The sequence below is a fragment of the Callithrix jacchus genome, chromosome 22 (genome assembly GCF_049354715.1).
Source record: "Callithrix jacchus isolate 240 chromosome 22, calJac240_pri, whole genome shotgun sequence".
Classification (NCBI taxonomy): domain Eukaryota; kingdom Metazoa; phylum Chordata; class Mammalia; order Primates; family Cebidae; genus Callithrix; species Callithrix jacchus.
This window is the reverse complement of record NC_133523.1, coordinates 12,589,085-12,612,942: the sequence shown is the minus strand read 5'-3', so window position 1 is coordinate 12,612,942 and position 23,858 is coordinate 12,589,085. Positions and strand designations below refer to the sequence as shown.

The following is a 23,858-nucleotide window of genomic DNA, read 5'->3' as shown; positions in this document are numbered from 1 at the left end:
GAGATCCTGTCTCTACAAAAAAAAGAAAAAAAGGAAAAAAAAATTATTCATAGTTGCCAGATGATGGGATTAACAGCATGAAATAGGACTCAAGGCTAGCCTCATTCCAAATATTACCTAAACTTCCTTGCTGTTCCTTTAGATGGAAAATGAGAGTAAACATACTTATTTTGCTATGTTGTTTTCAAGATTATATGAGTCATTGAGTCATGGACTTAGACATGAGGCCAGCACCTTTTTCTGAAAAGGGTCAGACCACTAATATTTTGGGTTTTGCAGGTTCTTTCGTCCGCATTTCTTTTTTCTTTCTTTCTTTTTTTAAGAGAGTGTTGTTCTGTCGCCCAGGCTGGAGTGCAGTGGCGCAATCTCAGCTCACTGCAACCTACACCTCCCCGGCTCAAGCGATTTTCATGTCTCAGCTTCCTGAGTAGTTGGGATTACAGGCATGTGCCACTGTGCCTGGCTAATTTTTATATTTTTAGTAGAGATGGGGTTTCATCATGTTGGCCAGGCTGATCTTGAGCTCCTGATCTTGTGATCCATCTGCCTCAGCCTCCCAAAGTGCTGGGATTACAGACGTGAGCCACCATGCCTAGCCACTGATCTGTATTTCAATGACTTAATTCTGTCACTGCCCTGCCAAAGAAGCCACAGACAATTCACAGATGAATGGACAGGGCTGTGAGCCAATGAAACCATTTCTGGACACTGAAATGTGAATTGCATATATTTTTCATGTGTTACAAAATATTCTTTTGATTTTTTTCCAACCATTTATAAATGTAAAAACCATTCTTATCTCATGGGCTGTACAAAAACAGGTGGTCGGCCGAATTAGGGCCCATGAGCTGCATTCTGCTGAGAAGAAAAGCCTTGCATAGAAAAGTCTGTTGTCTAAATCTGGGCTCTTACGTGTTGTTCTTTCCAAATATTCTGGAAAAACACTCCAGACTCTCTCTCTCTCTCTCTCTCTGTGTGTGTGTGTGTGTGTGTGTGTGTGTGTGTGTGTGTGTGTTTTGAGACAGAATTTTGCTCTTGTTGCCCAGGCTGGAGTACAGTGATGCGATCTTGGCTCACTGTAACCTCCACCTCTCGGGTTCAAGTGATTCTCCTGCCTCAGCCTCCCAAGTAGCTAAGACAATAGGCGTGCACTGTGCATGCTGCCACGTCCAGCTAATTTTTGTATTATTATTATTTTTTTTACTAGAGATGGGGTTTCAGCATGTTGGCCAGGATAGTCTCGATCTCTTGACCTCGTGATCCACCCACCACTGCCTCCCACACTGCTGGGATTACAGGCGTGAGTGACCACACCTGGCCCATGTGTGTGTGTTTTAAAGAGATGGGCCAAGGCGGAAGGGTCGCTTGAGGCCAGGAATTTGAGACCAACCTGGGCAATGTAATGAGATCCCATCTCTACCAAAAAATTTTTTAACTAGCCAGGCATGGTGATGAGTGCCTGTAGTCCCAGCTACTAGGGAGGCTGAGGTGGGAGGATGCTTTGATCCCAGCTATATGAGGCTGTTAAGAGCTATGATCCTGCCATTGCGCTCCAGCCTGGGCAATGGAGTGAGACTCTGTCTCTAAAAAAACAAAAAAAGAGAAAGATGGGGTCTCGCTCTGTTGTCCAGGCTGGAGTGCAGTGGCAATTCATAGGTGGGCTCATAGATGACTACACCCTTCAATTCCTGGGCTCAAGCAATTCTCCTTCCTCAGCCTCCCAAGTAGCTGGTACCACAGGTGTGTACCACCAGGCTGGCTCCAAAACTGTTTATGGGTTCCCTCTGAAGGATGGTCTCAGAGGGTGTGGAATAGGTTTCACCTTGCTGGGCATGGCTTATCGAGTCGGTCGTTTTTCTTTGAGACAGAGTTGTGCTCTTGTCACCAAGGCTGGAGTGCAATGGCAAGATATTGGCTCACTACAACCTCCTCCCGGGTTCAAGCAATTCTCCTGCCTCAGCCTCCTGAGTAGCTGGGATTACAGGCACGTACCGCCACAGCTGGCTAATTTTTATATTTTTAGTAGAGATGGGTTTTCCCTGCATCGGCCAGGCTGATCTTGAACTCCTGACCTCAGGTGATCTGTCCACCTTGGCCTCCCAAAGTGCTGGGATTACAGGCGTGAGTCACCGTGCGCAACCGAGTTGGCCTTTAAATATTCTCCTTCTGTGATCTGCTGGTGTACATGAGAAATGAAAACTAGGTTATTCCTTGCCCTTTTTTTTTTGAAATGGTGTAAATGTCTATCAGCTTCCAACCGATTCACTTACTGTGTGATAGGACAAAGCCTGTAAGATGCAAAGCTCAGTGAAAAAAAGGTGCAAAGCATACATACAGGATGCACTGCTGGGAAAAAAGGAGGGTCCACGTTCAATTTCCAGATGATGGGTTTGCAGAAACCTCAGTTCTTGCAGGATAAATACAAAAGTGGAAACATTACTTGCCTCTGGAGAGATCTGGGTAGGCTGAGACAAACCTGCCTAGAAAAGGTTCAGCTTTGTGCACCTTTTCATGTATCATGTGAATATTCTCTTTTTATTTGATTTTTATTTATTTACTTTTTTAAAGACAGGGTTTCACCATATTGGTCAGGCTGGTCTCGAACTTCTGACCTCAGGTGATCCGCCCACCTCAGCCTCCCAAAGTGCTGGGATTACAGGTGTGAGCCACCGCGCCCGCCTTCATGTGAATATTCTCAAACTCAAAATAATATTACACATTTAGCCAGGTGCAGTGGCTCACACTTGTAATTGCAGGGCTTTGGAAAGCCAAGGTGAGCAGATCACTTGAGCTCAGGAGTTCAAGACATGCCTGAGCAATATGGCAAAACCCCGTCTTTACAAAAAATATAAAAACTAGGCTGGGCGTGGTGGCTCACGCCTGTAATCCCAGCACTTTGGGAGGCTGAGGCAGGTGAATTACCTGAGGTCGCAAGTTCAAGACCAGCCTGACCAACATGGAGAAACGCCATCTCTACTAAAAATACAAAATTAGCTGGGCGTCGTGGCACACACCTGTAATCTCAGCTACTCCGGAGGCTGAGACAGGAGAATTGCTTGAACCTGGGAAGCAGAGGTTGTGGTGAGCTGAGATTGCACTGTTGCACTCCAGCCTGGGCAACAAGAGCAAAATTCAGTCTCAAAAAACAAAGACGAAAACAAAAATCAGCCGAGTGTGGTTGTGGATGTCTGCAGTCCTAGATACTCAGGAGCCTGAAAAGGGAGGATTACTTGAGCCTGGGAGGCAGAGGCTGCCGTGAGCAGAGACTGCACCACTGCACTCTAGCCTGGGTGACAGAGCCAAACCCTGTCTCAAAAAAAAAAAAAAAAAGCACACATTTATGCTTAATAATAGAAAGCACAGCTGTGTGAGATGGCTCACAAGTGTAATCCTAGCACTTCGGGAGGCCAAGGTGGGTGGATCACCTGAGGTCAGGAGTTCGACACTAGTCTGGCTAACATGGTGAAACCCCGTCTCTACTAAAAATGCAAACATTAGCTAGTTGTGGTGGTGAATGCCTGTAATCCCAGCTGCTCGGGAGGCTGAGGCAGGAGAACTGCTTGAACCCAGGAGGCAGAGGCTGCAGTGAGCCAATATCACACCAGTGCACTCCAGCCAGTGCGACAGAGTGAAACTCTGTCTCAAAAAAAAAAAAAAAAAAACCCATAAAAAAAATGAAAAGCACATGGCATCATCAAATGCCAGGGTGAGGGAGACTAAACTAGGCTGTGAGTTCAGGCTGGAAGGGTGGGGCTCTGAGCTCCCCTCCCATGCCCACCCCTTGACCCCCAGGCCCACCCCCGCCCTGGCCACCTATCCTCACCTCATGGCTCGCAGTGCCAGGCGATAGGCCAGGTCAGGGTCATGAGGCAGCAGTGCAGTAAATAGGTAGCGGGCACAGGTGTGCATGGGCACGCTCTCCCGGAACAGCACCTCCCCGAAGCCACTGAAGGGACCCCCTGCAGGAACAAGCCTGAGCTCAGCCCCCAAGTGGGGCTCACCTCTGGTCCTCCCCAGGTCTCCCTAGACCCCAGGCTTTAAGTAGAAGGTGGGCTGGCCCCTGGGTAGAGGGGCTGTGGCTACCTAGACCCCCAGGGAAGGGTCAGGGCTGAGACTGAGACAAGCACTGGGTAATCCAAAGAACAGAGGAGGCCAGGTGTGGTGGCTCAGTAATCCTATCACTTTGGGAGGCTGAGGTGGGCGTGTCACTTGAGTTCAGGAGTTCAAGACCAGCCTGGCCAACGTGAGAAAACTGTGTCTCTATCAAAAATACAAAAATTAGCTGGGTGTGGTGGCTCACGCCTATAATTCCAGCACTTTGGGAGGCCGAGACGGGTGGAACATTTAAGGTCAGGAGTTTGAGACCAGCCTGGCCAACATGGTGAAACCCCGTCTCTACGAAAATTACAAAAAATTAGCTGGGTGTGGTGGTGCATGTCTGTAGTCCCAGTTTCTCGGGAGGCTGAGGCAGGAGAAACACTTGAACCCAGGAGGCAGAAATTGCAGTGAGCCAAGGTCCAGCCACTGCACTCCAGCCTGGGCGACAGAGCAAAAACTCTTGTCAAAAAAAAAAAAAGAGAGAAAAATAGAAGAGACTCCAGGCACACTCCCAGGTGTGGAGCAAGACTCAGATGCGAGGTGAGGCCAGAGGATGCAAGGTGGGGTGCAAGGTGGGGATGGAGGGTGGAGGCTACACCTGCCTTGCGGAGCGTAACCAATGGCCAAAACCACCAAATCCTATTTATTATCAAAGCGAGCCTGGAAGGGGCAGGACCAAGCGGCTCCCGGCAGCACTAAGGGGCGGAGCCTCATAACACGGCAATAGAGCCAGGGCACGGGCGGGGCCAATAAGGCGAAGGACAAGCTAGGGGCGCTGCATAAATTGCGGATGAAGGTGGGACGCCCTGGCTTTATCATCAGCCACTTGGCTCACTGGCTCCAGGGAGTAACGGGGCGTGGCCTCACCACACGCAGCAGTTATGGGGGGGGCAGCATGCACTAGGGAGCGGTAACAATAGCTGGAGCGCTCCTTTTTTGGGGCCTTTTTCTTTTTTTCCTTTTTGTGGAGAACGGGGTCTCGCTATATTGCCCAGACAGGTCTCGAACTCCTGGGCTCAAGCTATCCTCCCACCTCTGCCTCCCTAAGAGCTGGGATTACAGGACTGAGCCATCGCGCCCGGCGGATCTCTCCTTTTAGGAACTGCCGAGGTAGGCGCGGACAGTATGGACCAGGAAGTGGGGCTAGGGGCGGGGATGGGGCGGGGCCTCCCATCCTGCAGCAACCAGGCCGCTACAGGAGCAGGGGCAGGGCCCTACCTTTCAGGAACAGCCAGGCCTAGGGGCGGGGCCTCACCTTCCAGCAGCAGCCCCGCCTGCTTGCGCAGCACTTGCACCAACCGCTCATCCAACTCCACCTCCTCCAGCAGGGCCAGCAGCTGCTCCTCGTTGCGAACCACCTTGTCCTGGGCGTACAGCCCCTCTGGCAGGGCCCGCTGCTGCCCCAGCCCCAGCAGTGCCACCTCCAGCGCCAGCACCAAGTAGGACTCTCCAGGGCTCCCGGGCACAGGCACGTGCTGGTAGGCCACCTTCCGCTTCTCAGGGCTTGTGTCTGGGGGAGACAGGGCCGGGGCTGCTGGAAACGGATCCCCTTCCCTAAGACTCCTGTAGCCCTTGGCCCCAAGCATGGAGACTTGGGCGCAGGGCGGGCTTCAGAGGGAGTCTGGAAGCTTCCAGCACTCACGGAGTTGGGGGGGCACCTTCTAGCAGCAGCTAGGCCTCTGGTGGCCTCGCTTTCAGGAGAAGCTAAGCCTAGGGGCTCGTGGCACTGGCCAGGGGAGGTAGCCAAGGGTAAAGGCATGGCCAAGGGTGAGAGTCTGGGGGTACTGGCCAATGAGGCAGGGACTCTCCCACCTCCTGTAAGAGTCCCCCATGTACCTGAGTAAAGGGTAAGTGTCTCCTCCTCAAGGCGACAGGCCTCCAGGAGGGCCCTGCAGAGGCAGCCAATGGGGTCCAGGGGGTGCCCCACCCATCCTTCCGTGTTGGTGATGCAGGTGGAGCCTTTCTGGAGCAGCTCTGCAGGGGGAAAGAGGGGGCTCAATGCCCACACACCTGCCCAAGCCTCTAGGAGGAAGGGGTATTCCTCTTGTCGACCTACCTGCCACCCAGCCTAGCCCCATAATGCCCGCCACCTGCCCACCCCAATGGTCACCTTCACCTTTTTTTTTTTTGAAGTGGAGTCTGGCTCTATTGCCCAGGCTGGAGTGCAGTGGGTCAGACATAGCTCACTGCAGCCTCAAGTGATCCTCTTGCTTCATCGTCCCAAAGAGATTACAGGTGTGAGCAACCATGCCTGACCACTGGATGCTCCTAAAACACCCAAAGTGCCGTTCCCCCCTCATTGCTCTTAATCCCTCTCTGCCACTCGGACGATAGAGCTCCAAAAGCCTTTAGCGCCCCCAAGGACCCGTATGAAGTTTTTCCATAACTAGTGACCTGTTCCCATCTGAAGGCGTCTTCCCTCCCTCCCTTTCTCTCTCTCCCTCTACCTCTCTCCCTCCCTCACTCCCTCCCCCTGCCTCTCTTTCTTTCCTCTTCTCTCTCCTTTCTTTCTTTCTTTTTTTTTTTTTAATTTTTTGAGACAGAGTCTCGCCCTGTTGCCCAGGCTGGAGCGCAGTGGCACGATCTCGATTCACCGCAACCTCTGCTTCCCGAATTCAAGCAATTCTCATGCCTCAGCCTCCCTGGTAGCTGGGAATACAGGCGCACGCTACCAGGCCTGGCTAATTTTAAAAATATTTTCAGTAGGCCGGGCACCATGGCTTACACCTGTAATTGCAGCACTTTGGGAGGCTGAGGCAGGTGAATCACAAGGTCAGGAGTTCAAGACCAGCCTGGCCAACATAGTGAAACCCTATCTCTACTAAAAATGTAAAAATTAGCCAGCGTGATGGCACTCGCTTGTAGTTCCAGCTGAGGGTGAGGCTTCAACCTGGTAGGTGGATGTTGCAGTGAGCTGGAGTCCACGCCACTGCACTCCAGCCTGGGTGACAGATTGAGACTCTGTCTTATAAAAAAATTGTTTTTTCAGTAGAGACCAGGTTTCACCATGTTGGCCAGGCTGGTCTCTAACTCCTGACCTCACATGATCCGCCTCACATAATCCCAAAGTGCTGGGATTACAGTCATGAGCCACCATGCCCAGCCTGTGTGGTTTTTGTTGTTTTTTGAGATGGAGTCTCACTCTGTGGTGCTGGAGTGCTGTGGTGTGATCACAGCTCACCGCAGCCTCAATCTCCCAGGCTCAAGCAATCCTGCCACCTCAGGCTCCAGAGAAATGGGACAAGAGGCGTGTGTCACCGTGCCCAGCTAATTTTTAAAATTTTTCATTTTTTGTAGAGGTGTCTCACTATGTTGTCCTGGCTGGTTTCGAACTCTGGGGCTCAAGTATCCTCTAGCCTTGGTCCCTCAAAGTGCTGGGATTATAGGTGTGAGCCACCATGCCTGTCTCTATTTTTCAGTTAATTTTTTTTTTTTTTTTGGATGGACTGTCGCTCTGTCACCCAGGCTAGAGTGCAGTAGTGCAATCTTGGCTCACTGCAACCTCTGCTTCCAGGGTTCAAGCGATTCTCCTGCCTCAACCTCTTGAGTGGCTGGAATTATAGGCATGTGCCACCACGCTCGGCTAATTTTTGTATTTTAGTAGAGATGGGGTTTCACTATGTTGGTCAGGCTGGTTTCAAACTTCTGACCTCATGAACCACCCGCCTTGGGCTCCCAAAGTGCTGGGATTATAGGCATGAGCCACCACATCCGGCCTAATTATTATTATTATTTTTTGAGACAGAGTTTCATGCTTGTTACCCAGGCTGGAGTGCAATGGCGCGATCTCAGCTCACTGCAACCTCCGCCTCCTGGGTTCAGGCAATTCTCCTGCCTCAGCCTCCTGAGTAGCTGGGATTACAGGCACGCACCACCATGCCCAGCTAATTTTTTGTATTTTTAGTAGAGACGGGGTTTCACCATGTTGACCAGGATGGTCTCGCTCTCTTGACCTCGTGATCCACCTGCCTCGGTCTCCCAAAGTGCTGGGATTACAGGCTTGAGCCACCACGCCCGGCCCGGCCTAATTATTTTTTAAGAGATGAGGTTTTGCTCTGTCACCCTGGTTAGAGTGCAGTGGCAGAATTATAGCTCACTGCAGCCTTGAACTCCTGGGCTCAAGTGATCCTCCTGCCTCAGCCTCCAGAGTAGCTGGGACTACAGGTGTGAGCCACCACACCCAGCTAATTTTTTTTTTTTTTTTTTTTTGTAAAGACAGTGTCTATGTTGCCCAGGCTGATGTTGAACTCATGCCTCAAGCGATCCTCCCACCTCGGCCTCCCAATGAGCTGGGATCACAGGTGCGGATCCCGTGCATGGTTGAGGCGGACCGTATTCGTGCTCACCTTTTCTCTGCTGCTCATAGCTCTCGAGCTGATGCTGCCGCTGCAGTCGGAGCGTGTTGACGATGGCGCTTGCCAGCCGCAGGGCCTGGCGGGGGTATCCATGGGCACGCAGGGTATCCACACGGGCACAGGCAGTGGGGAAAGGTTCTCCCAGCCAAAGTGGGCGGCCCTGGGGGTCGAAAGTCGGTTTGTCCCCACCCATGCTGCCTGTGAGGCTGGAGCTGTAGGAGTCACTGGCCAGGATCCTCTGCAGGTGGGCGTCATTCCACTGCAGCTCTCCAGCCAGCAAGGCGCGGCCAAACACCGTGTAGCGGGGACTTGTGGCTGCCACCGCTTCCTCTTCCTCCGAGCCTGTAGAGAGGCACCCAACATGGCCCAGTGGCGGGGAGGGGGGGGTCCCTAGAGCAGTTGAGCCATGGCCAGCTTGCCCCACCACGTGCCAACTTGAGGTTAGGCCTGGGCAAAGCTGTGGTCATACATCATCTCCTGTCCTTGAAAGATACCTTCAAAGATGCCTGCGTGGGCTGGGCATGGTGGCTCACACCTGTAATCCCAGCACTTTGGGAGGCCGAGGCGGGAGAATCACATGAGGCCAGGAGTTTGAGACCTGCCTGGCCAAAATGGCGACACCCCATCTACTAAAATTAACCCTGGAGTGATGGTGCATGCCTGTAGTCCCAGCTACTTGGGAGGCTGAGGCATGAGAATCACCTGAACCCGGGAGGCGGAGGTTGCAGTGAGCCAAGATTGTGTCACTACACTCCAGCTTGGGTGACAGAGGAAGACTGTCCAAAAAAAAAACCAAAAAAAAAGGATGTGTGTATGTGTTAGGGGCTCTTACAGCCCTATCATATGGATGGAAAACACTGAGGCCAAGCAACTAACTGCCTGTCTTTTTCTTCCCTTTTTTTTTTTTTAAGACGGGGTTTCACCATGTTGGTCAGGCTGGTCTTAAACTCCTGACCTCAGGTGATCCGCCCGCCTTGGCCTCCAAAGTGCTTGGATTACAGGCGTGAGCCACCACGCCTGGCCTGTTTTTCTCTTCCTACTTGCTATTTTTCTTTTCTGTTTTTTTGAGACAGGGTCTCGCTCTGTCGCCCAGTCTGGAGTGCAGTGGTGCGACCTCTGCCCACTGCAACCTCTGCCTCCCAGGCTCAAGCGATTCTCCCGCCTCAGCCTCCTGTCTGGGACTCCAGGTGCGTACCACTGCATGTGGCTAATTTTTGTATTTTTTGTAGAGACAAGGTCTCACCGTGTTGCTCCGGCTGGTCTTGCACTCCTGGCCTCAAGGGATCTGCCCCTCTTTGCCTCCCAAAGTGCTGGGATTACAGGCGTGAGGCACCACGCCTGGCCTGTGCTTGCTATTTTTCTTTCCCTCCCTCCTCAATCTCTCTCTCTTCCCTCCTGTCTTCTCTGCCTCTCTTCCTCTCTTCATCCATCTCTGCCTCTCTTCACTTGTCTCTCCCTCTTCCGTATCTCACTTTCCCCTCTGTCTGATTCCTCCTGTCTTGTTTCCTCTCTCGCCCTCTTTGCTCCCATGGCTAGTAAGAGGCCAAGCCAGGAGACCAGCCCAGGACTGCAGGTGCTTTTAAGTATTTTACTTCACTTGCCCACTTGGGCTGTCATTGCTCCTGCCCTCAGCACTCACTCTCTTTGGGCTGGACAAGTCGGGATTAGTCCTGGGAGAACAGCCAAGGACTGGGGTCCACACTGCTCTGCCCCATTCCCTCTCTCTCCTGGGAAGAGCGACATGATGGGAAGTGGGGCCATAGTTAGTGGTGATGGTTTTGGGGGTGCATGGTAAAGACCCTTCTCTCCTACCTGGGCTGGGGGCCACGGTGGGCTGCAGGCTGGAGCCGTCGAAGGAGTAATTGCCCTCTTCCAGTGGGCACACGTCGAGCTTGTCCCACCTGCTGAGCAGCTGGAGCCAGCCTGCCCTTTCCTCTGGTTTGCAGTGGGGGCTCAGGACGACGCAAACCCACAGGGCCCCTGAGGAGGCAGGGGCAGCCTCAGTATTCCTGCCAACAGTGGCAGCAGCAGCACACACTTCCACAGTGCCCACTCTGTGCCAGCTGATGATTTGCTAACCCTTCACCTTGGCCCTCAGAAGTTGCAACCCATAGCTTCTGCACTTTACAAGCGAGCAAACTGGGGCACAGAAACGTAACACGACTCTGTTGGGATTAGAGGGCCAGGCGCAGTAGCTCATACTTGTAATCCCAGCACTTAGGGAGGCTGAGGTAGGCGGATTACTGAGGTCAGGAGTTTGAAACCAGCCTGGCCAACATGGTGAAACCCTGTCTCTATTAAAAATATAAAAAAAAAATTAGCCGGGCGTGGTGGCGGGCACCTGTTATCACAGCTACTTGGGAGGCTGAGGCAGGAGAATCGCTTGAACCTGGGAGGTGGAGGTTGCAGTGAGCTGAGACTGTGCCATTGCACTCCAGCATGAACAAAAGAAGCAGAACTCCCATCTCAAAAAAAAAAAAAAAACAACGGTGTATGGCCATAGCACCCTGAATGCCCCTGTCTGATCTCAGAAGCTGAGGAGGGTCGGACCTGGTTAATACTTGGATGGGAGACCGCCTGGGAATACTGGGTGCCATAGGCTTATTTTAAAAAAAAAGGCTGGGTGCTATGGATCAGGCAGGCCCGTAAACCCAGCACTTTGGGAGGCTGAGGCAGGCGGATCGTTTGAGGTCAGAAGTTTGAGACCACCTTGGCCAGCAAGGTGAAACACCTCTTTACTAAGAAAAAAAAACAAAAACAAAAATTAGCTGCGCATGGTGGCAGGCACCTGAGACGGGGTTTCTCCATGTTGGTCAGGCTGGTCTTGAACTCCTAACCTCAGGCGATCTGCCCACCTCAGCCTCTCAGATTATAGGTGTGAGCCACTGCGCCTGGCCTGTTTTTCCATTTTTAAATAGTCAGGAAATAAAACCAAAAGAATATTTTGCAACTTTTAGAAATAATGTAAAATTCAAATAAATACATAAGTATCCACAAATAAGCAGGGTTTAAAAAAATTTTGAGACAGGGTGTCACTATGTTGTCCAAGCTGGACTCGAACTCCTGGGCTCAAGCAATCCTCCTGCCTCAGCCTTCCAAGTAGATGGTAGTGCAGGTGCCTGGCACGGTGCCAAGCACCTTTTCTTGTTGTTTGTTGAGGCAGGGTCTTGCTCTGTTTCCCGGGCTGGAGTGCAGTGGCGATCATGGCTCACTGCAGCCTCGATCTCTGGGGCCCAAGTGATCCCCCTACCTCAGCCCCCCAAAGTGCTGGGATTACAATTGTGAGCCACTGTGCCTGGCCTCCCAGGTATTAAATAAAGTTTTATTGGAATGCCACCGTGCCCATTTGATATATATGTCTGTGGCTGCTTTTTCTATTAATGGACAGAGTTAGGTCATCATGACAGAGGCCAAATGGCCTGCAGAGCTGAGTAACATTAACTCTGCGGCTGTTATAGAAAGAACATGTCTTGGTGCAGTGGCTCACATCTGTCATCTCAGCACTTTGAGAGGTCAAGGCCAGAGGATCACTTGAGCTCAAGAGTTTGAGGTTACAGTGAACCATGACTGCACTTCAGCCTGGGCACACAGTGAGATCCCGGCTCTAAAAAAAAGAAAAAAAGACAGAAGGAAAACATGTGAGCAGGCCCAGGCTTGGTGGCTCACGCCTGTAATCCTAGCACTTTTGGAGACTGAGGCGGGCAGATCACCTGAGGTCGAGAGTTCAAGACCAGCCTGATCAACTTGGAGAAACTCCGTCTCTACTAAAAATACAAAATTATTGGGAGGCCGAGGCGGGTGGATCACGAAGTCAAGAGATCGAGACCATCCTGGCCAACATGGTGAAACCCCGTCTTTACTAAAAATACAAAAAATTAGCTGGGCATGGTGGTGCGTGCCTGTAATCCCAGCTACTCAGGAGGCTGAGGCAGGAGAATTGCCTGAACCCAGGAGGCGGAGGTTGCGGTGAGCTGAGATCACGCCATTGCACTCCAACCTGAGTAACAAGAGCAAAACTCCGTCTCAAAAAAAAAAAAAAACAAAAAACAAAATTAGCCGGGCATGGTGGCAAATACCTACAATCCCAGCTACTTGGGAGGCTGAGGCAGGAGAATCTCTTGAACCCAGGAGGTGGAGGTTGTGGTGAGCTGAGATTGTGCCATTGTACTCCAGCCTGGGCAACAAGAGCAAAACTCTGTCTCAAAACAAAGTAAAACAAAAAGAAAAGAGAAAAAACAAAATGTGGGCTGGGCGTGGCGGCTCATACGTGTCACCCTAGCACTTTGGGAGGCTGCTGCGAGAGGATTGCTGGGGCCCAGGAATTCAAGACCAGCCTTGGCAATATAGTGAGCCCTATCTCTTGAAAAAATTAAAAATTAGCTGGATGTGGTGGTGGGCTCCTGTAGTCTGAGCTACTTGGGAGGCTGAGGTGTAGGATCACTTTGAGCCCAAGAGGCAGAGGTTGCAGGGAGCCGAGATTGTGCCACTGCATTCCAGCCTGGGCAACAGAGTGAGACCCTGTCTCAAAAAGGAAAAAGAAAACGTGTGTACATGTGAATCTGCCCGTGGGCCAATGACATTTGATTGCCTGGGCTTCCTGTCAGATGTCAGTTTCACGTGAACAGGATTTCTGTGTCTCTCCTTCTCCTGGGACCATCAGTGCCCAGTACCATGGCTGGCACATTAAATGTTTGCTAAATGAACGGAGGGAGGATTCAGGGGACAGACCCTAATCCCGGAGTGAGCCAGCCCCCATGGGAGCTGAAGTCCCGGTGTCTACCACGCACCGGGGTTCAGGCCTCACCCAGCTCGTCCCAGAGCTGCCTACACTTGTCCGTCATGCCCGTGCCCTGTTGCCGCCACAAGGCCAGGCGCGGGTCCTGCAGGAACTGCTCGGTCATGAGGATCAGCATGCGCGCCCCGTTGGAGTCCCGCATTCGCAGCATCTCCCGCACCTGCGCCGGGGACAGGGTGGTGAGAAAGGGGTGGGGCGCCCGCAGGGCCTTCTGCACCCCACGCCCCCCACCGGCCCGCACAGCACCTTGCTGAACATGGAGCGCAGCTGCTGGCTGGCCCCGTAGTAGCCGCCGTTGGACAGCAGCTGCTTCACCTGCTCCTGGATCTGCTCCTCGTCCAGGTGCCAGCAGTTGGCGTCCTCGATTCCTGCGCCTGCGGTGGGGTCTGGGGCGCCTGCGCGGAGAAAAGGAAGCTGAGGCTGGGGCTGGGGTCGGATTGGGGAGAGATAGCGTCCATTCTTTTTTTTTTTTTTTTTTTTTTCCAGACAGAGTTTGGCTCTTGCCCAGGCTGAGTGCGGTGGCGCCATCTTCGCTCACTGCAACCTCCACCTCCCGGGTTCAAGCGATTCTCCTGCCTCAGCCTCCCAAGTAGCTTGGGATTACAGGCACGCACCACCTCACCTAGCCAATTTTTTTTTTTTTTTTTTTTTTTTAAAGACAGAGTCTTGCTCTGTTGCCAAGCTGGAGTGCAGTGGCGCGATCTTGGCTCACTGCAACCTCTGCCGCCCGGGTTCACACAATTCCCCTGCCTCAGATTCCTGAATACCTGGGATTACAGGCACTTGCCACCACGCCTGACTAATTTTTTTGTATTTTAGACGGGGTTTCACCATGTTGGCCAGGATTGTCTTGATTTCCTGACCTTGTAATCCGCCCGCCTCAGCCTCCCAAAGTGCTGGGATTACAGGTGTGAGCCACTCCACCTGGCCCATACCCAGCCAATTTTTTTGTATTTTTAGTAGAGACAGGGTTTCACTGTGTTGGTCAGGCTAGTCTCGAACTCCTGACCTCCGGTGATCTGCCCACTTTAGCTTCCCAAAGTGCTGGGATTACAGGTGTGAGCCACTGCCCCCAGCCCATCCATCTATTCTTCCAGGTCACCCAACCCATTCCAAAGTTCCGTCCATCCCACCTAAACACCACCCACCCATCTGCTTGTCCATCCCACCTGGCCATCTGTTTATCTATTTATCCATCCATCCATCCCTCCATCTGTCCATCCATTTTGTCCTAAACATGACTAGCTCATTCATCCCTTGGCTTATTCATCCACTTGGTCATCTGATACAGTTTAGTTCTGTGTCTCCACCCAAATCTCATGTTGAATTACGATCCCCAGTGTTGGAAATGGGGTCTGGAGGGAGGTGATTGGATCATTGGGATGGTTTCTAATGGTTTAGCACCATCCCCTTAGTGCTATCTCATGATAGAGATCTCATGAAATCTGGTTGTTTGAAAGTGTGTAGCATCTCCCCCTTTGCCCTCTCTCTCCTGCCAGCCATGTGATGTGTTCGCTTCTCTTTCGCCTTCTGCCATGATTGTAAGTTTCCTGAGGCCTCCCCAGATGCAGATGCCTGTGTAGCCCCCAGAACCATGAGCCAACTAAACCTGTTTTCCTTATAATTACCCAGTTTCAGGTATGTCTTTATGGCAGGTGAGAACAGACTAATACACATCCATCCAATCCATTCATCTATCTCACCTGAAACACAACACACCCACCCACCCATCCACCCACCCACCTGTCTACTCACCCATCCACCCACCCACCCACCCATCCACCCACCCACCCATCTACTCACCCATCCATCCATCCACCCATCCACCTACCCACCCACCCATCCACCTACCCACCCACCCATCCACCCACCCATCTACTCACCCACCCATCCATCCACCCACCCACCCATCTACTCACCCATCATCCATCCACCCACCCACCCATCTACTCACCCATCCATCCATCCATCCACCCATCCAACCATCCATCCATCCATCCATCCATCCACCCTACACCCAACTCGGCCCACCCACTATGCTGATCCACACATATGAACCTTCCATTTGTCCATCAACTCACTCCCAATCCATGTACCCATGGGCTCTTTCATTAACTTCATCTGTCCACCACTCAGTCTACTTTAACCTCACTAGTCGAAGTCCTCCCCAACCAACCACCCATCCTCACCTCCAATCACCATCACCACCAATTCCGTCCTTCCTTTTTTGAGTCAGGGTCTCAGTCTGTCATCAGGTTGGAGTAGAGTGTGGAGCGACATAGCTGACTGTGTCCTTTATCTCCCAGGCTCGTGATCCTCCCATCTCAGCTTCCCAAATAACTACATACAGGCATGTGCCACTACGCCCAGCTACTTTTGTTTATTTTTTGTAGAGAGGAGGTCTCACTATGTTGCCCAGGCTGGTCTTGAACTGCTGGTTTCAAGTTATCCTCCCTCCTCAGCCTCCCAAAATGTTGGAAATACAGGCATGAGCCACCAAAACCAGCTTCTAATGCCTATTCACCTAATGGCATACTTAATATGCCATTGATGAATATTTCAAACCCTGATGAAATCCTAATTTTGTCTCTGCAAAAATACAAAAAATTGCCAGCATGATGGCATGTGTCTGTCATCCCAGCTACTTGGGAGGCTGAGACAAGAGAATTGCTTGAACCCAGGAGGCAAAGGTTGCAGTGAGCCGAGATCGTGCTACTGCACTCCAGCTTGGGTGACAGAGGAAGACTCTTCGTCAAAAAACAAAACAAAACAAAATAATCTCACCCACCCCATTCATTTTTCCACACCGTCAGTTTCCCCCTGTGCCTGATTGTGAACACTTGTTTTTTTTTCTTTTTTTTTTTGGAGGCAGGGTCTCACTTTGTCTCCCAGGCTGGAGTGCAGTGGTGTGATCTCGATTGACTGCAACCTCCACCTCCTGGGTTCAAGCGATTCTCCCACCTCAGCCTTCTGAGTAGCTGGAACTACAGGCGCCCCCCCACCACGCCTGGCTAATTTTTGTATTTTAGTAGAGACAGGGTTTTGCCATGTTGGCCGGGCTGGTCTCGAACTCCTGACCTCAACTGATCTGCACACCTTGGTCTCCCAAAGTGCTGGGATTACAGGTGTGAGTCACCGCGCCCGGCCAATCACGAACACTTTCCATGACCACCCAGCACCACCCTCCATCATCCACGTATGCCTCCACCCACTACTCAACTTCCCCCATCCTAGATAGACAGTGCAAGCCCCTTGGAGCCCCCCAAACTCTCCCAGTCCTCACCACACCTCCTGGTGTATCCCCTCACCCATAATACCTCTGACACCCACAAATGTCTCACATTACCTTCACGCCCTCCTCCTCCCACACCCAGGCTGCTCCAGATCAAACCCCCTAGCCCTGGGATGGGACCTCCCACTTGCCCTCTAATGCAGGCTCTCCCCTCCCACCCCTGCCCTCTGTCCGTAGGCTGATTTGCAGCTACTCATCTGTCCTGTGGCCAGATGATATCTGGGATCTGCCATTCCTAGATGGGTGACTTCAGATGATGCAGGCTATGGCTTGTTTTTCTGCCGCTCCGCCCCCACCCAACTTCCCCTCATTCAGTGACCCATGCAGGACACTCAGCAAGTGGCACGGCTTTGTGCTGGGGCATCGTCTCCCCACTGGACCCCCGGGGTGGAGTGCCCTTACCGTGCACCAAATTGATCTCGGAGCCCAGCAGGAGGATCTCATCAGCCAAGCGCTGGGCGGTGGGCAGCACCTCAGTGTGGTGCGCGCTGATGAGGTACTGTACGAACTTCTGCAGCTGGTCCCGGTTCATCTGGGAGAGCGTTTCTGAGATGGGCAGCCGTAGCTCCACCTGGCGGGCGTGCCGGATGCGGTACAGGGACAGGGCCACCACGTGGGCGCAGTAGAAGAGGTCGCGGTTGTCACAGCCGCAGCTCACGGAGGTGATCTTGCAGCGATCAAAGCTGACGGAGACGTGGTAGAGGCGTTCGGGCTCCCCAGGGCTCCCCGGCTCGCGGACGTTTCCGCTCAGGTGGAACCCTAAGATGAAAGCCAAACTGTCCCGTCTGTGTCATCCCGGGGCCGGCAGTGTCTGTCGTGCACAGCAAGACCCATTTTTAAAGCCCAGCTGAGCAACCTAGTGTAAGTCACTTCACTCCCTCTGCCTTTTTTTTTTTTTTTTTTGAGACAGTCTCCCTCTGTTGTCTAGGCTGGATTGGAGTGCAGCACTGTGACCTTGGCTCACTGCAACCTCTGCCTCCCAGGTTCAAGCGATTCTCCTGCTTCAGCCTCCCGAGTAACTGGAATTACAGGCGCCGCCAGCACACCAGCTAATTTTTCTATTTTTAGAAGAGACGGCCAGGCACGGTGGCTCATGCCTGTATTCCCATTACTTTGGGTGGCCGAGGCGGGTTGATCACCTGAGGTCGGGAGTTCGAAAGCAGCCTGACTAACATGGAGAGAAACCCCATCTCTACTAAAAATACAAAAAGTAGGCTGGGTGCAGTGGCTCACACCTGTAATCCCAGCACTTTGGGAGGCTGAGGTGGGAGGATCATGAGATCAGGAGTTTGAGACCAGCCTGGCCAACATGGTGAAACCCCATCTCTACTAAAAATAAAAAAAAAAATTAGCCAGGCGTGGGGGCAGGCACCTGTTATCCCAGCTACTCAGGAGGCTGAGGCAGGAGAATCACTTGAACCCGGGAGACAGAGGTTGCAGTGAGCCAAGGATGTGCCACTCTAGCCTGAGTGACAGACTGAGACTCTGTCTCAAAAAAAAAAAAATGCCTAGAATGCTGTTGGCATAAAGTCAAGTCCTAGGTAAACACTTCTTTTTTTTTCTGAGATGGAGTCTTGCTCTGTCACACAGGCTGGAGTGCAATGGCACCATCTCGGCTCACTGCAACCTCTACTTCCCGGGTTCAAGCGATTCTCCTGCCTCAGCCTCCCGAGTAGCTGGGATCACAGGTGTGTGCCACCATGCCTGGCTAATTTTTCTACTTTTAGCAGAAACAGAGTTTCACCATGTTGGCCAGGCTGGACTTGAACTCCTGACCTCGTGACCTGCCCACCTTGGCCTCCCAAAGTGCTGGGATTGATTACAGGCGGGAGCCACCTATGCCCCACCCAATACTTGCTCCTATTTTCATTATAAATAATAGTATCAAAGGTGGTCTTCTGAGTCGGGTTACTATGAATATGGCTAGGGCTTCAGGAACTCCTCAGTTTCCTGAGAAGATGGCAAAGGCCTGTGCCGCTCAGGGGCAAGTGGCTGATGAAGTGAGCCAGGGGCCAGGCCTCTCATTCACTCCTCCATGCCCCTCCCTGGCCCCTGGGCAGCCCAAGTGCCAGGCTTATTTGACGGGTTGGGCAGCTCGGGCCCAGACTGGGTCATGCAGGGAGATGGCTTTCTCTTACCAGCTGGAGGTTGCCAGGAGCCTGCGGTCAGCCAGGCCACGTCCCAGCAGAGAGGACCTAAGGTGCCACAGAGCCAACGGAGGGTTATCCTGACCCAGCCTCTGCCTCCAGCTGGGAGAAGTGGCCTGCTGCTGCTGGAGCTCTGAAGTCCCAGGCCTCACTTATTTTCTGGCTCAGCCTCTACTGGTCCCCTTCTGGGTCTGGCTGCCTGAGGTCTAAGGCCTTTCCACTGCTCTCATTACATCTCCCCCAGTCTCTGCAGCCTTTGCATTTTCTTAGCCTGAGGTCTGCGACCAGCCCTCACAGCTGATCCTACATGGCTCATCATGGTGGGGCATGCCTGTCTCAATGCTTTGGGAGGCCGAGGCAGAAGGATTGCTTGAGCCCAGGAGTTCGAGACCAGCCTGGCCAACATGGTGAAACCCCGTGTCTCTACTAAAAATACAATAGCCAGGCATGGTGGCAGGCACCTATAGTCCCAGCTACTTGGGAGGCTGAGGCAGGAGAATCACTTGAACCCAGGAGGTGGAGGTTGCAGTGAGCTGAGATTGTGTTACTGCACTCCAGCCTGGGCAACAGAGCAGGACTCTGTCTCAAACAAAAACAAAAACAGCCTGGGCGTGGTGGCTCAGGCCTGTAATCTCAGCACTTTGGGAGGCTGAGGCGGTGGATCACGAGGTCAAGTGATCAAGACCATCCTGGTCAACATGGTGAAACCCCGTCTCTGCTAAAAATACAAAAAATTAGCTGGGCATGGTGGTGCATGCCTGTAATCCCAGCTACTCAGGAGGCTGAGGCAGGAGAATTGCCTGAACCCAGGAGGCGGAGGTTGCGGTGAGCTGAGATTGTGCCATTGCACTCCAGCCTAGGTAACAAGAGCAAAACTCCGTCTCAAACAAACAAACAAACAAAAAAACAAAACAAAAACTTGTATAATCCTACCTGGAACTCTAAGCCTGAGGTCTGGAACCTCCCATCCCTTGGCCCAGGCCTCCCTCCAAATCCCACTTTTCCAGGCCTGGTATGGTCCTCCCTGGCCTCCTTGGAAGGAGTGGGGAACGAAGACTCACCCACTTGCAACACACGGTCCACGGCCCCGCTCTGGAGCAGGTGCAGCCCTCGGGTAAAGGGCACCCGGGCGTCGTGCTCGCCCTCTGGGGGCGGGTAACCCAGGGACGAGTACATACATATTTCCCGTTCACTGCGTGGAAACGACCAAAACACGATACGCTTCTGGACCGGCTCAGGCACGCGGGAGAACCGCTCCTCCACCTGCGGGAAGGGCCAGTGGGTTAGGAGCCTGGGGTTAATGTAATCCCAGTGCTTTGAGAAGCTGAGGTGGGAGAATCACTTGAGATCAGGAGTTCGAGAACAGCCTGGGCAACATAGAGAGGCTCCTATCTCTACAAACACACTGGCCAGGCACAGTGGCTCACACCTATAATCCCAGCACTTTGGGAAGTCGAGGCGGGCAGATCATGATGTCAGGAGTTTGAGATCAGCCTGACCAACATGGTGAAACCTGTCGCTATGAAAAATACAAAAATTAGCCGGGTGTGGTGGTGCACACCTGGAATCCCAGCTACTCAGGAGGCTGAGGCAGGAGAATCGCTTGAGCCTGGGAGGCAGACATTGCAGTGAGGCAAGATCGCATCACTGCACTCCAACCTGGGTGACAGAGTGAGATTCCATCTCAAAAAAAAAAAAAAAAAATTAGCCAGGTATGGTGGTGCACGCCTGGAATCCCAGCTACTCAAGAGGCTGAGGTGGGAGGACAGCATAAGTGGAGGAGTTTGAGGCTGAAGTGAGTTGTGATTGCGCCACTGCGCTCTAGCCTGGGAGACTGAGCAACACCTTGTCTCAAAAAAAAAGGAAAGAAGGCCAGGTGCAGCAGCTCACACCTGTAATCCCAGCACTTTGGGAGAACAAAGTGGACAGATGACCTGAGGTCACCTCCATCAGGAGATGGAGACCATCCTGGCCAACATGGTGAAACCGTGTTTCTAAAAAAAAAGAAAAGAAAGCCATACTATGCTGAACACTTATGCATGTGATTTCCACATTCTCACAGCCACCTAGTGTGAGCTTGTCCAACTCACGCCCCACAGCCCTGGCCCAGGATGGCTTTGAATGCAGACCAACGCAAATCTGTAAACTTTCTTAAGACATAAGATACGGCCAGGTGCGGTGGCTCATACCTGTAATCCCAGCACTTTGGGAGGCTGAGGCAGGTGGATCACCTGAGGTCAGGAGTTTCAGACCAGCCTGGTCAACATGGTGAAACCCCATCTCTACTAAAAATACAAAAATTAGCTGGGCATGGCAGCCCACCCCTGTAATCCAACTACTCAGGAGGCTGAGGTAGGAGAATCACTTGAACCCAGGTGGAGACTGCAGTGAGCCAAGATCATGCTACTGCCCTCCAGCCTGGGCAACAGACTGATACTCTGTCTCAAAAAAAAAAAAAAAAAAAATTATAACATTTTCTTAGCCGGGCATGGTGGCTCATGCCTATAATCCCAGCACTTTGGGAGGCTGAGGTGGGCGGATCATGAGGTCAGGAGTTTCAGACCAGCCTGGTCAACATGGTGAAACCCCATCTCTATTAAAAATACAAAAAATTAGCCAGGCATGGTGGCATGTGCCTGTAATCCCATCTACTTGGGTGGCTGAGGCAGGAGAATTGCCTGAACCCAGGAGGCTGACTCCAGCCTGCTCAACAGACTCATCAAGAACAACAAAAAAAATTTTTTTAAAGCTCATCAGCTATTGTTAGTGTTAGTGCATTCTATACATGGCCCAAGACAGTTCTCCCTATGTGGCCCAGGGAAGCTAAAAGCTTGGGCATCCCTGATGGTGAATTGATACTAAATCATGACCCTGTTTTGAGAATCTGAGAGAATCTGAGACTCAGAGGTGAGATGAATTCAGTTGTTCAGGATCCCAGAGCTGTGAGCTGTTTCAACTCCTAAAACAGACTTCGCCGTTCCTTAGTTTCCCTTCCATGCTGCATCCCTGGGAAGGGGCCCCAGGAGGGGGAGTGTCCTGGCCACCCCTGTGGGCTCTGGGCAGTGCAATGAGCTAGTCAAGCCTGCCTTCCAATCTGGACTTGCTATTCCCTGGCTGGGTGACCTTGGGCAAGTTTCTCAACTTCTCTGTGTCCCAGTTTCCTCAAAGTGGGAAGGAGAACAACTCCCAAAGGGTTGCAGAGGATTCCATGAGGGTCAAGAACTTCAAGGGCTCGGCTTGGCCAGGGCAGGTTTGTGGGAGGCTTAGAGATGGTTTTCAGATTATTCTGTGTGCCTCACACGCAATGAAGGGGCAGGGGCCCTCCTTAGCCTCCCCGCCCACCTGGGTTTCTGGGGGAAGTGGGAGAGCCGATGACCAGCCCAGGCCCCGGGGACAGTTGACAGATGACTAAGGAGAGATTTTCCGGTCCATGAATCAGAGCCTGCCCATCCACACTTGGCCCAAACCCATCCATACCGGCCAACTTCCTAACTCCAGAAAGGCCAGGCAGGAAAGAATGCCCCCTAAAGCTGGACAGAGGATAGAGCCCGTTTGAGCTCCCTGTTCAGGTCTGGGTGTCTCCAGCTCCCTGCGGCCCACACTGAAGCTGAAAAGGGAGGCTTAAAGGGTCCATGCTCTGGGACATCCTGGCAGCGTCCCCAGAAGCCACAGAAGAGAGGTTCTAGGGGCACTTGTCCAGGGACCACCACCCAGGCCCTGCCCCTGCTGTCGACCTCTGGAAGGGATGGATAGGATAGGATGGGGGATGAGGAGGGACTCTGGGACATGAGTAATCCCTGCTTCAAGCCAGGAGAAGCTGGGCAGTCCCAAGAGAGCCAGAGAGAGAAGAGGAGAGAGGAGGGGTGAGAGAGAGAGATCTGGAGTAGAGAGGGGTCCCCAAGGAACAGGTGAGATCTGAAGGCCTGAGGGCAGGAATGAATGGGGAAAAACAGGGTGTCTTGAGCTGGAATCTATAGAGATGGGGGAGTTATTTGGGGTGTAGGGTAGGGATCTAGAGAGCAGGAATGGGGGCGTGTGAGTCTCTAGGGGCTACGATGGAGGGAAACAGAGTATCCCCAAGCGGGGCTTGAAGAGAAGATTGAAGACTTAATGGGGTGCCCTGACTGGGGAATAAAGATGCGATAGGAAAAGACGAGTGCCGTTGGGGCATTAGGTGGGAAAAGAGGGGTGCACGGGGTTGTAGGCGGACCATGGGGGCCGGATCTCAGACCTCTGGGGTTGGTAGGAGAAGGAAGTGTCCTGATTTGAGATCTGAGGCGCCGAGGGGCAGAGATGGCAGAGACAGGATGGGGGTGGGTTATTGGGTTTGAAGGACAGAAATAGGAGGATGAGGGGGCGTTCGGGGCAGGGTTGATGATCCTGGGGGTGCGATCTCAGGGGGTGTCCCTGACGGGGGCAGCGCTGGACTCTGGGAATTGGGGAGGAGCAGACAGGTGGGGAAGGTGCCGGGGGTGCGTCCCTGCCCCCGCCCCCTTCCCCCGCGGTCACCTGCTCGAAGGCCCAGCTCTCGGCTACCCGCTTGGCGCTGAGGTCCAGCAGCGCCTCGGGTCGTCCCCGGCCACGCGCGGCCCCGGCCCCGGCATCGCGCTCCTCGGGTCCCGCGGGGCAGCCCCGGCTCCGCTTGGCCGCGGGGGGCTCCATCCGGCCCGGTCGGGGCCAGGGCCGGGGCGGGGCCTCTTGGGGGGATCGGTCCAATGCCCGCTTCGCGTCGCCGGCTTCCGCGCCCCCTGCCCGCCTTCCCGTCCGTCCTCCGCGCTCGGCCGCCCCGGGACCCCTGCCGCACCCACCCCCGACCCGCGCCGGGCCGGCCGGGTGATGCGGCCCCTTTAAGACTCTTCACAACAATGAAGCTGCCTCGGCCTCCGCTTTAGCTCCGCCGTCGTCCCGCCCCCGCCGCCCGTCCCCATTGGCCCCCCCTCGGCCTCTGCGGTCCTCCCTCGCCATTGGTTGCGCCACCAGACCCATCTCCAAGCCTTGCTGCTCACTCGATAACTGTGATGCCAGTCTTTTCTTGTTAACCCAACCAGAGCCCGCTGCGAGGGGCGCTGTCAATCACGGGGCGCCAGAGGCCAATCAGCTCGGGAGGACCCCTGTGGCCCAGGCCTTATGCGGAGTTTCGGGGCGGGCCCGGGGTTCATTCACAACATTCC

At 53.1% G+C, this 23,858-nt stretch overlaps 1 protein-coding gene across 2 annotated transcripts in view; it reads right to left on the bottom strand.

Moving 5' to 3' along the window:
- ZSWIM4 (zinc finger SWIM-type containing 4) overlaps positions 1-23,589 on the bottom strand; it is a 31,934-nt gene extending 8,345 nt beyond the window's left edge. The window contains exons 1-10 of one of the 2 annotated variants that reach the window (XM_035287473.3): positions 23,197-23,589; positions 19,749-19,950; positions 16,943-17,299; positions 13,495-13,643; positions 13,258-13,408; positions 10,266-10,433; positions 8,445-8,795; positions 5,935-6,072; positions 5,354-5,608; positions 3,824-3,959 (exon numbers count right to left, since the gene is read on the bottom strand). In XM_035287473.3, the coding sequence (XP_035143364.1) occupies positions 3,824-3,959; positions 5,354-5,608; positions 5,935-6,072; positions 8,445-8,795; positions 10,266-10,433; positions 13,258-13,408; positions 13,495-13,643; positions 16,943-17,299; positions 19,749-19,950; positions 23,197-23,349 (2,060 nt within the window). In that variant the 5' untranslated portion in view covers positions 23,350-23,589. The remainder of the gene's footprint in view (positions 1-3,823; positions 3,960-5,353; positions 5,609-5,934; positions 6,073-8,444; positions 8,796-10,265; positions 10,434-13,257; positions 13,409-13,494; positions 13,644-16,942; positions 17,300-19,748; positions 19,951-23,196) is intronic. The other variant, XM_035287474.3, reaches the window with a different exon arrangement.
- Between the last annotated feature and the right edge of the window lie 269 nt (positions 23,590-23,858).